General features: G+C 42.1%; 1 protein-coding gene across 5 annotated transcripts in view; it reads left to right on the top strand.

Annotated features, from left to right (window-relative positions):
- The first annotated feature begins 7,581 nt into the window (after nt 1-7,581).
- LOC119953276 (archaemetzincin-2-like) overlaps nt 7,582-13,922 on the top strand; it is a 291,941-nt gene continuing 285,600 nt past the window's right edge. For 2 of the 5 annotated variants that reach the window (XM_038777360.1, XM_038777359.1), the window contains exons 1-3: nt 7,586-7,734; nt 10,237-10,356; nt 11,679-11,975. In XM_038777360.1, coding sequence (XP_038633288.1) covers nt 11,696-11,975 — 280 coding nt within the window. In that variant the 5' untranslated portion in view covers nt 7,586-7,734; nt 10,237-10,356; nt 11,679-11,695. Of the gene's footprint in view, nt 7,735-10,236; nt 10,357-11,678; nt 11,976-13,922 lie in introns of all 5 variants that reach the window. The other 3 variants (XR_005457983.1, XM_038777348.1, XM_038777347.1) reach the window with 2 other exon arrangements.

The raw sequence follows: 13,922 nt of genomic DNA, 5'->3' as shown, positions 1-13,922 counted from the left end.
ATGTTTATCTCATCCAATATCTTGCAGTGTTCCTCCTGGAGTACTATATCTGCATCATCCATTTCAAAAATATTCATTTAAAACCCTTCCCACAGCCTCCACATCTACACACAAGTTCCCTTCTTCATCTCTGATAGGTCCCACTTTTTCCTTAAATAACCACTTACCATTAATACATTAGGAAAACATCTTTGGGTTTTCTTTAACTTTTTAAAAAATATATATTTTTATTCTCCTTTTTCACATTTTCATCCAAATTTACACCCACCAACAATCAACGGTAACAAATACAATGCCAATCCCCTGGCCAACAATTCCTTCCTCCCACCAACCCCCAAACAACCCTCAACATTTTAAATACAAACATCAAAGAAAAAAATTCAGGAATCCACCATCCATCCATACATAGTCACCAACAACATTCACAGCCAATCCCCCACCCTTAATGTTCGATGTCCAATTCTTGAAGGTGCATAATAAACAGAGCCATGAATTTTAGAACCTTCCCTTCAACTCAAACTTCACAATCTCGAGTGTTAAAAACTCCAACAGATCTCCCCCCCCCCCCCCCCCCCCCCCAACTCCACGGCACAGGGTGGAGAAACTGACCTCTACCCCAACAGGATCTGCCTTCGGGCGATCAGCGAGGCAAAGGCTAAAACATCTGCCTCCACACCCGCTTCCAACCCCGGCCGATCCGACACACCGAATGTGGCCTCCAGAGGACCCTGCTCAAGGCTCACATGTACCACCGTTGAAATTACCCTAAACACATCCCTCTAATACCCCTTCAGCTTTGGACAAGACCAAAACATATGAATGTGGTTTGTGAGCAACCCCCCCCCCCCCCCACCACGTTCACAAACATCTGCCCCCTCAAAGAGTCGTCTTATCCTTGCTTTTTTCAGCACTATACACCGCCTGCAGCTGTATCAGCCCCAATCTCATGCACGCAATTGAGGCATTCACCCTTCGGAGCACCTCACACCACAACCTGTCCTCCGTGCCCTCTCCCACCTCCCACCTTGCCTTAATCCCGTCCAGCGGTGCCTTCTCTTCTCCCAGAATCGCCCCATAAATCGCAGACACCACCCTCTTCTCCATTCCCCCTGTTGTCAGCACCTCCTCCAACAGTGTGGAGGCCGGCACCACCGGAAAGCTCTGAATCTCCTTCTTAGCGAAATCACAGACCTGCATATACCTAAACATTTCCCCTTGCCCCAACCCATATTTCGCCACCAGCTCCTTCAATCCGGCAAACCGGCCCCCGAGAAACAAATCCTTTAATGCCCTGACTCCCTTCACCTCCCATCTCCGAAAACTCCCATCCCACTTCCCTGGCTCAGATCTGCGATTCCCTCGAATCGGCAGGATTTTCTTTAACTTTACTCACTAATTTTTTTTTTCATGCCCTCTCTTTGAATTCCTTATTTACTTTTTGACTTTGTCCCTGGACTTCCTATATTTGTCTAGGCTATCTGCAGCGTGTAGTTCTTTGTGCCTCTCATATGTTTCTTTTTCTGTTTGATCTTCCCGTGTTCCTCTAGATAACCTGAGGGGAGGGGTGGTCTAGATTTGGCATTACCACTCTTATTTTTGGAGGGGACATGTCTGTTTTGAACATTTACGATCTTTTGAGCAGGGTTTCATTCTGGGATCTTCCCATCCAGTTGTAACATCACCTGATCGTAACATGAGATAGAGTTGGATATCGTCAGTGAACATCTAATAACTAACTTTGTACTTTTGGATGATGTTGCTGATGAGGATTAAAAGGCCAAGAATAGGTCCTTGGGAGCTATTAGAGGTAAGTATGGTAGCGGGAAAATAAGCCATTGCAAGTAATATTCTGGCTAAGATTAGAGAACAATGGAACCAGGTGAGAACAATTCAACCCAGTTGGATGACCGTAGAAAGGTGTTGGAGGAGGATGGTGCGGCCAACCATGTCAAAAGCTGCAGACATCAGGAAAGATAGTTTGTCCCTGTCACATAGGAGTTTCTGAGTATGATAAGAGCCAGTTCAATACTTTGTCAGGTTTGGATGGTGGAATTCAACCATGGAGTTGGAGGCAGATTTGGGAGCATGGATTTGTGACGAAACAACATGTAGAAGAACTTAAGAGGAAACAGGTTGCATTTGGGGTGGTAGTTTGCAAGGACAGTTGCGTAAAGGGATCATGACGGCAGCTATAAAGGAGTGTGGGACAACACCTGAAAAGAGAGAATCATTATCAATGTTAGCTAACATGGAGAAGAGGAGAGGAAGTTGGGTGGTCAGCAATTTAGTGGGAATAGGGTTGAAGGAAACAAATGTGGGCCTCCTGGACAATGGGAGCTTGGAGAGGGCATGACGGAAGATGGGAGAAGAAGTAAAGAAAGATTAAAGTTTAGGACTAGGGCAGTAGGAAGCTTTATTGCAAGTTTCATCAGGTGGCTTAGTGGGAGGAGATGGCAGAGGCAGTTGTTCAGATCATAGCAATCTTAGTGACTAAAGATGTCATGAGCTCCCGCACTTAGTGCTAGAGGTGAGGGTGGTGGAGGCAGGTGAGAGGAGTTTATGATGGTTTCAATAGAGAAAAGAAGTTGGGGGTTAACTTTACATTCCAGAGTGAACCCAAGAGTAATTACACAGGAACTGAGGCTATTTTGTCCATCAAGTCCTTACCTGCTTTCTATTGAGCAATCCAATCCGTTTCATTCCCCCATTCTATCCCCACAGCACTGCCCGTTTATTTTCCTCAAATGCCCATGCAATTTATTTTTTTAATTGCTGATTTATTCGGTTTCCACCAACCTCTTAGGCAACAGATTCCACGTCATAACCACAGTGTTAAAAAAAAAGTTCTTCCTCACAACTCCCGTATCTCTTGCCCAAAACCTTAAATCTCTGTCCTTTAGACCTTGTACTATCAGATAATGGGTACAGCCTTTTTTTAATCTCCTTCTTCAGGTGGTAACCATGGACTTCCATTGGATTGATCCTTGATTAGACTTGGTAAAATACTGCAGTGGTTTGCAATTGTCTTCTGCAGTGTGGTTGACCAAGGAACACTCCAGTGTATTCGAAGGATTTACAGATTGATAATCAACCTGCTTGGCCACATTTTGATCGTGCTTTCCATGGCCATCAATCCTGGAATGGAACTTGGAGCTTCTGAGGCCCAGAGTACACTCGCCACAAGACCTCCTTTCTTTGTTTATCTTATTTAAGCCTGTCATAATTGTTTACCTCTATCAAATGTCCTTTGCTGCAAGGGGAACATCCTCTGTTTTGCCTTTCTAACCTTTGTGCTAAAATCCCTCATCCCCGGAACCATTCTGGTAAATTTCCTTTGTAAGGACTTTCACATCCTTCCAAAAGTGTGGTTGCCAGAATTGGATACAATATTCAAGTTGTGGCTTAACCAAACCTTTATAATGTTCCAGCATAACTTCACTGTTTTTTAATTTAATACTTTAGTCATGAAGCTCAAGATACCATATACTATTCTATTAATTACTCTCGATATACCCTGCCACCTTCGAAGATTTATGCACATGAACCCTCGGGTCCCTCATACATTATTTAGAAAATGCACCATTATGTTCATGTTACCTCTCTCTAGCCTTTTTGCCAAATGCACCACGTCCCACTTCTCTGTATTAAATTCTATCTACCAATTATCTGCCCATTTTGCTAGCACATGCATGACCTTTAACAGTCAATTGGTATCATCCTCACTGTTTGCCACACCTTCAAGTTTACATGCTGATAGATTTTTAGATTCCCTTTTATCTTAACTAGATTAGAGGGCCACACTGCAGTAACAGCCAGGGCAAAAAAAGTAATGGTTTAATTAGGGACTAGGGCATTAATGCTGGAGGTTAAGATGTGGTTGAGCAAATCAGTAGCTGCAGAAATGGTGTGGTGAATGGGGGGGGGGGGGGGGGGGGGGGGTCAAAGATTAGACAACTGAGATTTTGAAAGTGCAGTTGTAAGTGAATAGTTGCAGCGATTATTTGAATTAAGTGACCATTAGTTTGGGAAGACTGAATTAATTATTTTGCACGTCATTTGCCTTTATAAGGTTCTTCTAACGTAACAAAATATTCCAGATGCTTCACAGACGTGGAGTCAGGGTATGGACAATTCAAGTTAGGAGAGGAGGCTGAAGATAGAGGCGAGGATAGTGAATGGGGATGAAGAGATAAAATATTGATGAATATATACAGATTGCACGTAACAAGACAGTTTGGATTCCCTCATTATCTAGAGTTGCCATGACAAATCCTGTTCCTCTTGGAATACTATAACTTAGTGCTGTGGAGGTTATACCAATATATTTTTTGGAATAGAATAAAGTTTGAATAATGTGTTTTTAAATGTCTCGCACGGATTAACGAATCACCAAATTCAAGGAAAACAATTTGTTATATTTTTTAAATTTGCTGCATGCACATGCTATGATGATGAAATCCACATTGAAGAAGGCGACACGGTGGCTCACAGCGCTCAGGACCCAGGTTCGATCCCGGCCCAATGTCCGTGTGGAGTTCCCTGCTTAAACTTGTTAAAGATAACCCCCACCGACACCAACTATTTCCTGAAATGTATCTTTGCCCTTCCACTCTCACCTCTAACAAGTACACCAGAAACTTGTGGGCTTCCTTATGTGAGATCACTTGTTCTTCTGCCTATAAAGGTGCTTTAGACTTCAATGGTACCACTGGGAATGTGACTATACAGGAAGGTATAGACCAGAAGGGCACCCAAAGCTTTGATTCAAGGGTGCTGTCAAGAGACATGTAAGTTCTCAACATCATTCACGATGAGTGAGAAACTCTAGCTGATGACTGACACAAACAGCGGCACCAAATGTGGGCATCCCTTGGGCTCTGTGTGGCAATCATTTATTGCCCATCACCAGATTCCGTCAATGTTTTTATAACATGTGGTTTGAGAAGCTCTAAAGTAGATGTCAGACATGCAAAAAATGTCAGCGGAGATCATCCTCACCAATAGCAAGGGGCACTTGACGTTTGGCACTTGTGGCAGATTTTTCCTTTCCAGAAATGATTGTACAGCCATCAGAAGTGTAGCAGATAGTCTCATGACCTCTCCAAAATTGTGAGGGTGCATTCCCATCATCTCTCACAGATTGGAAGATGCTAACCAGTACCATTGGTGCAAAAATGTTTTTATTTCACATTGACACTAAAATTAGATTGTACATTTGGAGAGGGCCTGAATTCGCATTATAAAATATTACCAAGATTACATTCCACTGATGTGTAAATGCATTTGCAGTGGTTCTCACACACTTTTTGTTAAACTGAACTGCAAGCTTTGGAATGCTTGTGACACACAACACCCTTGTAATCGAGGGCCTTTTATTCAAACTTAGGACAATAAATTATTTATTTACCAACATAGTGACATTTAACCTAAACTCAAACTGTTTAAGAATGAAATAACATACGCAAGTGATTATAGAAATAGGACGATATAGATGAATGTGTGGCTGGAGTCAGGCGCAGGTGGGCGGGCTTTAGATTCTTGGGGCATTGGGACCAGTTCTGGAAGAGATTTCACCTGTACAGACCAGACTGATTGCATCTAAACAAAGCCAGGATCAATTTCCTTGCCAGTACTTTATTCATGTTATTAGGCAACTAATCTAACTTGGCAGGAATGCGAGAACCAGGAGGTAAGGCTAGAGGGGGAAATCAAGGTACAAAGAATATTGAGAGGCAATTAGTACTGAAGTAGGAAATAGTAAGGGATTGGTTGTGTTCAGTGAAAGAGCAGAAGTAATAATGGGCGTGATTTATTGGGTCCATTCGCCACAGCTGCAAATCCCATTATGACCGCTTAATCTTGCAAGAGGGCCATAACGGGATTTGAAATCTTCCCCGCCTCCCTGCTGGTGATGGGCGTGAACCTGATTACCATGAATTTTAATATCATTAAGTGGTTTTACGCCCAATGCTTGTGGTGAGGGGTAGTCCTCCATTTGGGTGGGGTGGGGGGGGTTCCATTATTCTTGCAGATCGGGGCGCACTTTAAAGATGGTGCCCTGATCTCTGTGGACCTGGGCTTGCCAGATGTATCAGGCTCTGCCCTGCCAGAGTGATACCGCAAACCACAGCCCCAGACATTTTTTTTCCACAGAGCATAAGGTCTTGTCAGAAACCTGGCTGTATTTCTGGTGAGAAACACGCCGGTTTTCAGTCAGAACCTGCAATTTGCCATTTTTTTGAAAATTCTGCCCAATGTCTAAATTAGAGTTACAGTACATGTATAGTGCATGTGAACGCTTGGAGTGTGAAAAATAAGACTGGTGAGTTGCAAAAGCAGATAGCCATGTGGTAATATGATTTTGTGGTGACAATGATGGGAAAGGAAGGTAAGGAGGCATCACTGTATTGATTAAGGAGAACATTGCAGTGTTGGAGAGAGGATATCTCAGAGGAACGAAGGACAGAATCTATTTGGCTAGGGCTAAGGAACAAAAAACGTCCAATTACATTGTAGTCTATAGGCCATGAACTAGTGGAAAAAATATGGGGGACTTTAGTTCTTCAAATCTAGATTGGGATAGGAGTGCAAAGGCAGAGAGGAGTAAGAGTTCCTATTTTGTGTTCAGGAGAATTTTCTACTGCAGTGTTTTCAGTCCTGTGAGAAAGGAGGCAGTGCCAGACTTGGTTCTCAGGTATTAGGTGGGCCAAGTAGATCCAGTGTCAGCAAGAGAACATCTAGGGGACAGTGATCGGTTTATCATAAGGTTTAGGTTGGGTATGGAAAAGGACAAGGAGCAATTAGCAAGTAGAATTTCTGCGTCTGACATCCAGTACTGGATGAGAAATTTCTGAATTTCTATAATTATCTAGAAAAGAAAAATAGAGGGCGGGAATTGCTCAGCACAGACATGAGAGGCCAAATGGTCGTCTCTGTGCTGTAATAATTCTTTGAATCTGTGAGAAAAAATCTGATGCAAGAAGATAGTGCAGGTTTATGTGTAAATAAGCCGACCATTGCTTATAAGAGCGAGCCGCATGGGATGTTGGTAATTATTTGGCTTAGTCAGCTAAGTTGCTGTTGAAGCGACGTTTCTTCTTGCGGTTCATTGCGCCCAGCAGGCAGCTGACTGGGAGTTAGAGTCTCGCACATCTCAACCTTTCCTCGCAAATTATAAACGTTCTCCAGCAGCAAAAAATTAACTTGCTGCAGATTAAAACTATTGATTCGTCCTGTAGAGTTGAAAGTGTAAATGTTTTTATAAAGTTAATTAAATAGTCTGCAAACCCCAGATACAGTAACCACACAGCCACAAGTTCCCATTACGCAGAAGCTCGGCCTCCATCTTGTGCGCTCCTGCCTCCCTCAGGCCCCGCCCCCTGCCTCCCTCAGGCCCCGCCCCCTGTCTCCCTCAGGCCCCGCCCCCTGTCTCCTTCAGGCCCCGCCCTCTGTCTCCCTCAGGCCCTGTCCTTTCTTAAAACCCAGGCTGTTCCCCTCCTCCACCCTTGCACGTCAGACCCCGCCCCTCGGGAATCCTCCCTTGGTCCCGCCCTCCCCATGACGCGCGCGCGTTGCCGGTTCACTGCTGGCCGACGACTGCACAAGTCGGCGCCATCTCCAGCGGGCGGTGGCGCTGTCCTGGGAGTCCCGGGCAGTTTATTCTCACTGTCATTGTCTGCATGAAACAAAATTATCTCGCCTAGCGTCCCCACCCCGCGACTCAACACACGCAAGGTGATGATTTAGCGTCGGCAAATATTTGGTGCGGGATTGCGCGCGTAAGGGAAGGCCGGTATATCGGTTGGAGGATGTAGTTCGGGTGAAAGGTGGTCGGGGCGATGAGCAGGGCAACGTCGATGGAGTTGGGAGGGAGGAGTGGGCGGAGCGGCGAAGGGGCAGGAACCGGAGGCAAGGCCTTGTTGGGTGGTGCAAAGATGAGATTTTTTTGCAAATATCCCAATCTGATGAAGAGCGGCGATCACTAACTTAGATAGTCACCGGCTTTCATTTTAAACCAGCTTTAAGTGTGCGGTGCGGATGAAAAATTGTCCTTCTTCACCTAGATTTTGTTCTCGCCTTCATTTTTGAGCCTGATGTGCCTCAGCATTATTTGTGAAGATTAAAATGTTTATTTTCGATGGAGAAAATCCAGAACTCCTTTGCCATGTAATATTTCCTCTTTTTATTAACACAGTAAAAGTGGCAATCCAGCTATAGGGATACATCCTGGATTTAACTTGGGATAAAAACAAAAAATACTGTCAATACTGAGCAGCAGGGCAGGCAGGAGATAAAACAAATATCGTTTTTTAACGACCCCAAAAAGTAACTGCTGAGTATTTCCTGTTTTTATTTCAGATTTCCAACCTCTTCAGCTTTTTGCTTTTGTATTAATATCTTAGGATATTCCTCTAAACACTTAGCCTTTGTTGGATAATAGGGGTGGTAAAACACTACAACAGTGATTTTCTAAGACTTGAAATTTTAGATTATTTTTTTTTCTTATGGCATTGAGTGCAATGTTCTGGGGGGAAAGGATTTAAACAAAGGCGTGTACTGGAAGTCTGAAATGAAAACGGAAGTTAGTAGACATGCAGCATAATTTTTGGGGTGTTCTGCATTGGGATACATAAACCATTGACTTTTTATTAGACTTAATTGGCTAACTAGCAATTTTTAGTTCTCCATTAAAAAAACCTCCATGTTTATACATGACTTATTGAATCATTTGTAAAATCTCAGATGGTAAAGGTAGAAATGTTTCAGTTTGGTTTGAATATTTGGGTAGGGTAACAATAATGAGATACGGAAAGGGTGCATTGTAGTGGATTTGTCCTTTTTCTCACTACCTATTGCTTTTGAGCTACCTTCTTGCTTTTCAACTACCCCTCTATCAATAATAATAATGACCTTTTTTATTGTCACAAGTAGGCTTACATTAACACTTCAATGAAGTTACTGTGAAAAGCCCCCTAGTCACCTGTTCGAGTACACGGAGAATTCTCAGCTGGTACGGGAATTGAACCCGCGCTGCTGGCCTCGTTTTGCATCACAAACCAGCTGTCTAGCCCACTGAGCTAAACCAGTGAATGGAAAACCTTCCGCTCCCTTCCAAAAGCTGAAACTCCCACTCATCTCATCACTTTGGCATTCTCATATTTTGATGGAAACACTGCATTGATTACTTTGAACTATTATTATACAGTAAACTTTATCTCTGGAACAACAGCGTGTATTTATATAGTACTACTAAACATCCCAAGGTGCTTCATAGTTATGTTATGAAGTAAACCTTGAAACCAGGCCACAAAGCAATATTAAGGTGAATAAAGTAGGTTTTAAGGAATGCCTTTAGGAAGGAAAGAGATGTGAAAGATTTAGGGATAGAATTCTGTAGTTTAAGGTCTACACAGCTGAAACACTTGCCACAAATGGTGGTGGAATTAAAACGGGAATACTCAAGAGGCTAGAATTAGATGAGCACAGATATCTGAGGGCTATGGGGCTGAAGGGGATTATAGAGATAGCGAGGCCATGGAAGGATCAAGAATGAGAATTGTAAAATCAAGGTATTGCTTAACTGGGCCCCAATGTAAGTCAGTGAGCATGGGGTGATGGGTGTACAGGACTTGACATACGCCAGAGTTTTGGATTCACTTAAATTTACAGAGGGTAGAACAAGGGAGGCCAGTCAGTTATGAATTAGAAGAGTCAAATTCAGAGCTAACGAAGGCATGGATGAGATTTTCCACAGCAGTTGAGCTGAAATAGTGACAAAGTTGGGTGATTTTGCAGAAGTAGAAAGAGGCAGTCTTGGTGATGGCATGATATATGGTTGGATGCTAACCCTGGGGTCAAGATTGAGAACAGCTTCATGCAGATACCAGGGAGTGGGGTGTAATTGGCAGCTATGGAATATAGTTTATAATGGGGTAGAAGTCTAGACATCTAGTTTCAGAAAATTTCTGCTCATCCAGTACTGGATGTCAGATTCATAATTTAGCAACACTGGTACAATCAAAAGACATGGCGATGAGGTAGAGTTGGGTGTCTGAAATCACTAAGTTATAAGAGCAAAGTACTACAAATTCTGGATCACTGAAATAAAAACAGAAAGTACTGGAAATACTCACTAAGTTGGGCAGAATCTATGGAAAGAGAAACAACAAACTTTTCCGGTCAAAGGCCTTCTGTCAGAATCACAAAAACCATAGCAAACCTGTTTTGTCTCCCCAGAAGCATCATTAAGTACAGAAAATGATGACCGGTCAGCATCCAATAATCTGATGATCAGTAGAATCTGAAGAGAAAATATGCAAAGTCTTTTTAGGAAGGATTGAAAAAGTGAGAGAGAAGGTAAGTTGTAGGCAAAGAATGCACAAAGATTTCATAATACAAGCAAATAAAAATTGGAAAGTGATGAAAAATGGATATATAAACTGGCAGGAACTGAAAAAGACAAAAGGTGAGTACAACAACTTCAATAGGAATGGAGTAAAATGAAATTTGAGAGAACAGCCTTTTTAGACAATGGATATTCAACAGTACAATCGGACAATTTGTGTTTGGTATAGAGTAATGAAGAAAGAGCCATGAAACAATAAGTGCTAGTACATTCAATTAGAAGCTTGGCGAGCATATTAGAGTGAACGTGCTGGGCACAGTGGTTAGCACTGTAGCCTTACGGCGCTGAGGACCTGGGTTCAATCCCAGCCCTGGTCACTGTCCTTGTGGAATTTGCACATTCGGCCCCTGTCTGCGTGGGTCTCGCCCCTAACCCAAAGATGTGCAGGGTAGGTGCATTGGACATGCTAAATTGCCCCTTAATTGGAAAAAAAAATTGGGTACTTTATTAAAAAAAAGTGTGGACTTGCAGAGGTGGGACAGCCTTCCAATGCCGCTGGTGGATGGAATTCAATCCATCAAGATGAACATTTTGTCGCGATTTGTGTTTTTATTTCAATGCCTCCCAGTTTGTCTGCCAAAGTCATTTTTTGGGAGATGGAGGGGCTCATAATGGGGCCTCATAACACCTCAAATTCAGAGAACTGAGTCCTGCAGAGGGAAAGGCAGTTGGGGGAGTTAGCGCTGCCAAACCTGATGTATTATTACTGGTCAGCCAATGCGGAGTAGGTGTTGGAGTGGTTTGGGGATCAGGAAGTTAGTTGGGTACAGATGGAGTTGGGGTCATGTCGAGGGACGTGTCTGGAGGCCCTGGTGATGGCATCTTCACCAACAAAATATTCTGTGAATCCGTTGGTAGTCTCCACACTAGAAAAATGGCGGCAACTCTGTCAGAATTTTAAGCTGAGGGCAGTGTCACTGTGGGCCCCAATCTGGAGAAACCATTGGTTTGAGCCGACAAAATTAGCCATGCTACACTGTTCCTAGGAGGGGTTACAGGGATAGGATGAGGTTGGTCCTAGGTAAGGTGCTCTTTCGGGCAGACTTGATGGGCTGAATGGTGTCCTGCACTATAGGGATTGTATGATTGCAGTGCGGATGGGAGCAGAAAATTGTAAACGGACATTTAGGTGAGTGGAAAACAGAAATTTTGATTTTGGAAATAGTGAAGTTCAACGTGGTACTGTTACTGAAAGTTTGGGTGAAGACACAAAAAGCTGAGCCCAACTATTTAAATTAAACTAACACTGAGTTTTATTTTATTTTATTTCCAGTGGCTTTGTTTTTCTTGATGGAGACTATCAGACACAATGAAGAAACACTGAGGACAGCTCTGATATCTAATCATAAGAATGTAATCGAATTATATGAGAAATTCAATCCAAGGGTGAAAAGACTCCTAGAAGCATTTCGGCCAGATGGCACCCTTTTCAAGCCTATTGAATTGTATTCGAAGTCTGACTGGATCCTTAGTCACCCAGAACCAAAGCAAGATTTCTACGCGTTTTACAGCAGCCCACAGAGAAAAGCACCAATTCCTGGGAAAAACATTATTTACATTCAGACCATTGGTATGATCCTATAATGCCATTTTGTTCAGATTTTAAATAAGGAATCTGTCTATTCCTTGAAAACAAATGCATTTTTAAATTAATTCATAGAGTTAATTGTGTTCAAAATTGAGCGCTGCACAGCTTTTCCCACACCCACATCTTCCTCCATGATGTAAAGCTCTCACCTACTTCCTTTGCTGACCAACCAACTTTCCCTTTTCAACCCTCTGTTCCTTGAAATAATCAACCCCAGCTCAGTTACCATCTATTACATTCTCCCATTTAAAAAATCTTGGAATATATCAGACCTTCAGTATCATTTTTGTTGTGCCCTCAGTCCGAAGGTACAACTATCCAAAGTCACTTTAAAAAAAAAAACTCTGAAATTTTGTGGTCAAATTTTATATTTATTTCTTGTTGTTAGAAATAACATGGGACTAAAACATAGACAGGGTTAAGGTCAGTCGTGGTTAGCTACCTTTTGCAAGGTGGAAACAATTTACAGACTGGGATGCACAAGTTTTGCTTCAGATACATTGTACCTATGGAGCACTTCAAAAAACTTCATTTGATGATTCGATGATATGTTCTATTAAATTTGTTCAAATCACTGCAGTTTTTATTACAAGTTGTCTCCGTGCTTTTCTGAAAATGGCAAATCTAATCCAAATGATTGATATCCAATGAATGGTTGTTGATTTAATGTTATCATTAGAGATCCCATTTGTACAGTCTTTTGTTTCACTATCTCATCAGAGTGCTGATTGATGCACTTGGGCTGTCTTTATACAGAAAATGGTCAGATTCTTGTCAGCAGAGAATCTAGTTTAATTTGAAACTGCAGCATATTTCACAGTTCAGCAGAGACTGAAGCATCTTCTGTTTTAAAGTCCATCATTGTAGAGAAAGTGAGTGGTATCATTGTTTCATTCATCAAGAAAGATGAGCAGTGGGGCAGCACGGTGGCGCAATGGGCTAGCCCTGTTGCCTCAGCACCAAGGTCCCAGGTTCGATTTTGGCTCTGGGTCAATTTCTGTGTGGAGTTTGCACATTCTCCCCGTGTTTGCGTGGGTTTCGCCCCCACAACCCAAAGCTGTGCAGGTTAGGTGAATTGGCCACGCTAAATTGCCCCTTAATTGGAAAAAATGAATTGGGTACTGTAAATTTATAGAAAAAAAGAAAGATGAGCAGTGTATATTTATTTTTATACTGTTCATTTATTTTACTTAAGCTGTCATTTAGGATCCAAGGTTTGGTCTGATAAGGTATATCATTCAGTTCACTTTACAAAGCGAATAGAATCATGAAAGCATGTGATAGAAAATAAGGATTATTTTATCCCAGTCCCCAGGTTTCTTTATTATTTTGTTGAATAATAGTTTTTAAAAAAACATATACTAGGTTGTAGCTTATTGGAGTGGCCTTTATTGCAGACCATAAAATACCTACGGTAGGTGAGAGGGAATGTTGTTTTATAAAGACAACATTCTGTGGTGTCTCCATTTAATTAATATTTTGTTTTTCCCACCACATTTCCCCATATTTTACTCCATCTGCTAAACTTTTGCCCACTCCCTCAAAGTATCAATATATATATGCCTTTGTATTTTTCTTTGTATCCTCTTCATTACTTGCTTTCCTACCTATCCGTGTATCTTCAACAAATTTGGCTACAATATAGACGATACCTCATCTAAGTAGTAATAAAGATTGAGGCATTGACACTGATCACTGTGGTACACCACGAGTTACAGTTTGACAACCTGAAAATGACCTATTTATTCTAACTCTGTTTCCTGTTTAGTTGGCCAATCCTCTGTCCGTGCTAAAGTATCAACCCCGAACACTATGAGCTCTTCTGCAGTAACTTTTTATGGATGCCTTATGAAATGCCTTTTGGAAATCCAAACTACGTCTACTAGTTCTCCTTAATTCATTCTGCTTATTATATTCTCATCAAACTGA

This window comes from Scyliorhinus canicula, chromosome 18 (assembly GCF_902713615.1).
Source record: "Scyliorhinus canicula chromosome 18, sScyCan1.1, whole genome shotgun sequence".
NCBI classification, from domain to species: Eukaryota; Metazoa; Chordata; class Chondrichthyes; order Carcharhiniformes; family Scyliorhinidae; genus Scyliorhinus; species Scyliorhinus canicula.
The sequence above is the reverse complement of the archived record's forward strand: the minus strand, read 5'-3'. Positions and strand labels throughout refer to the sequence as shown.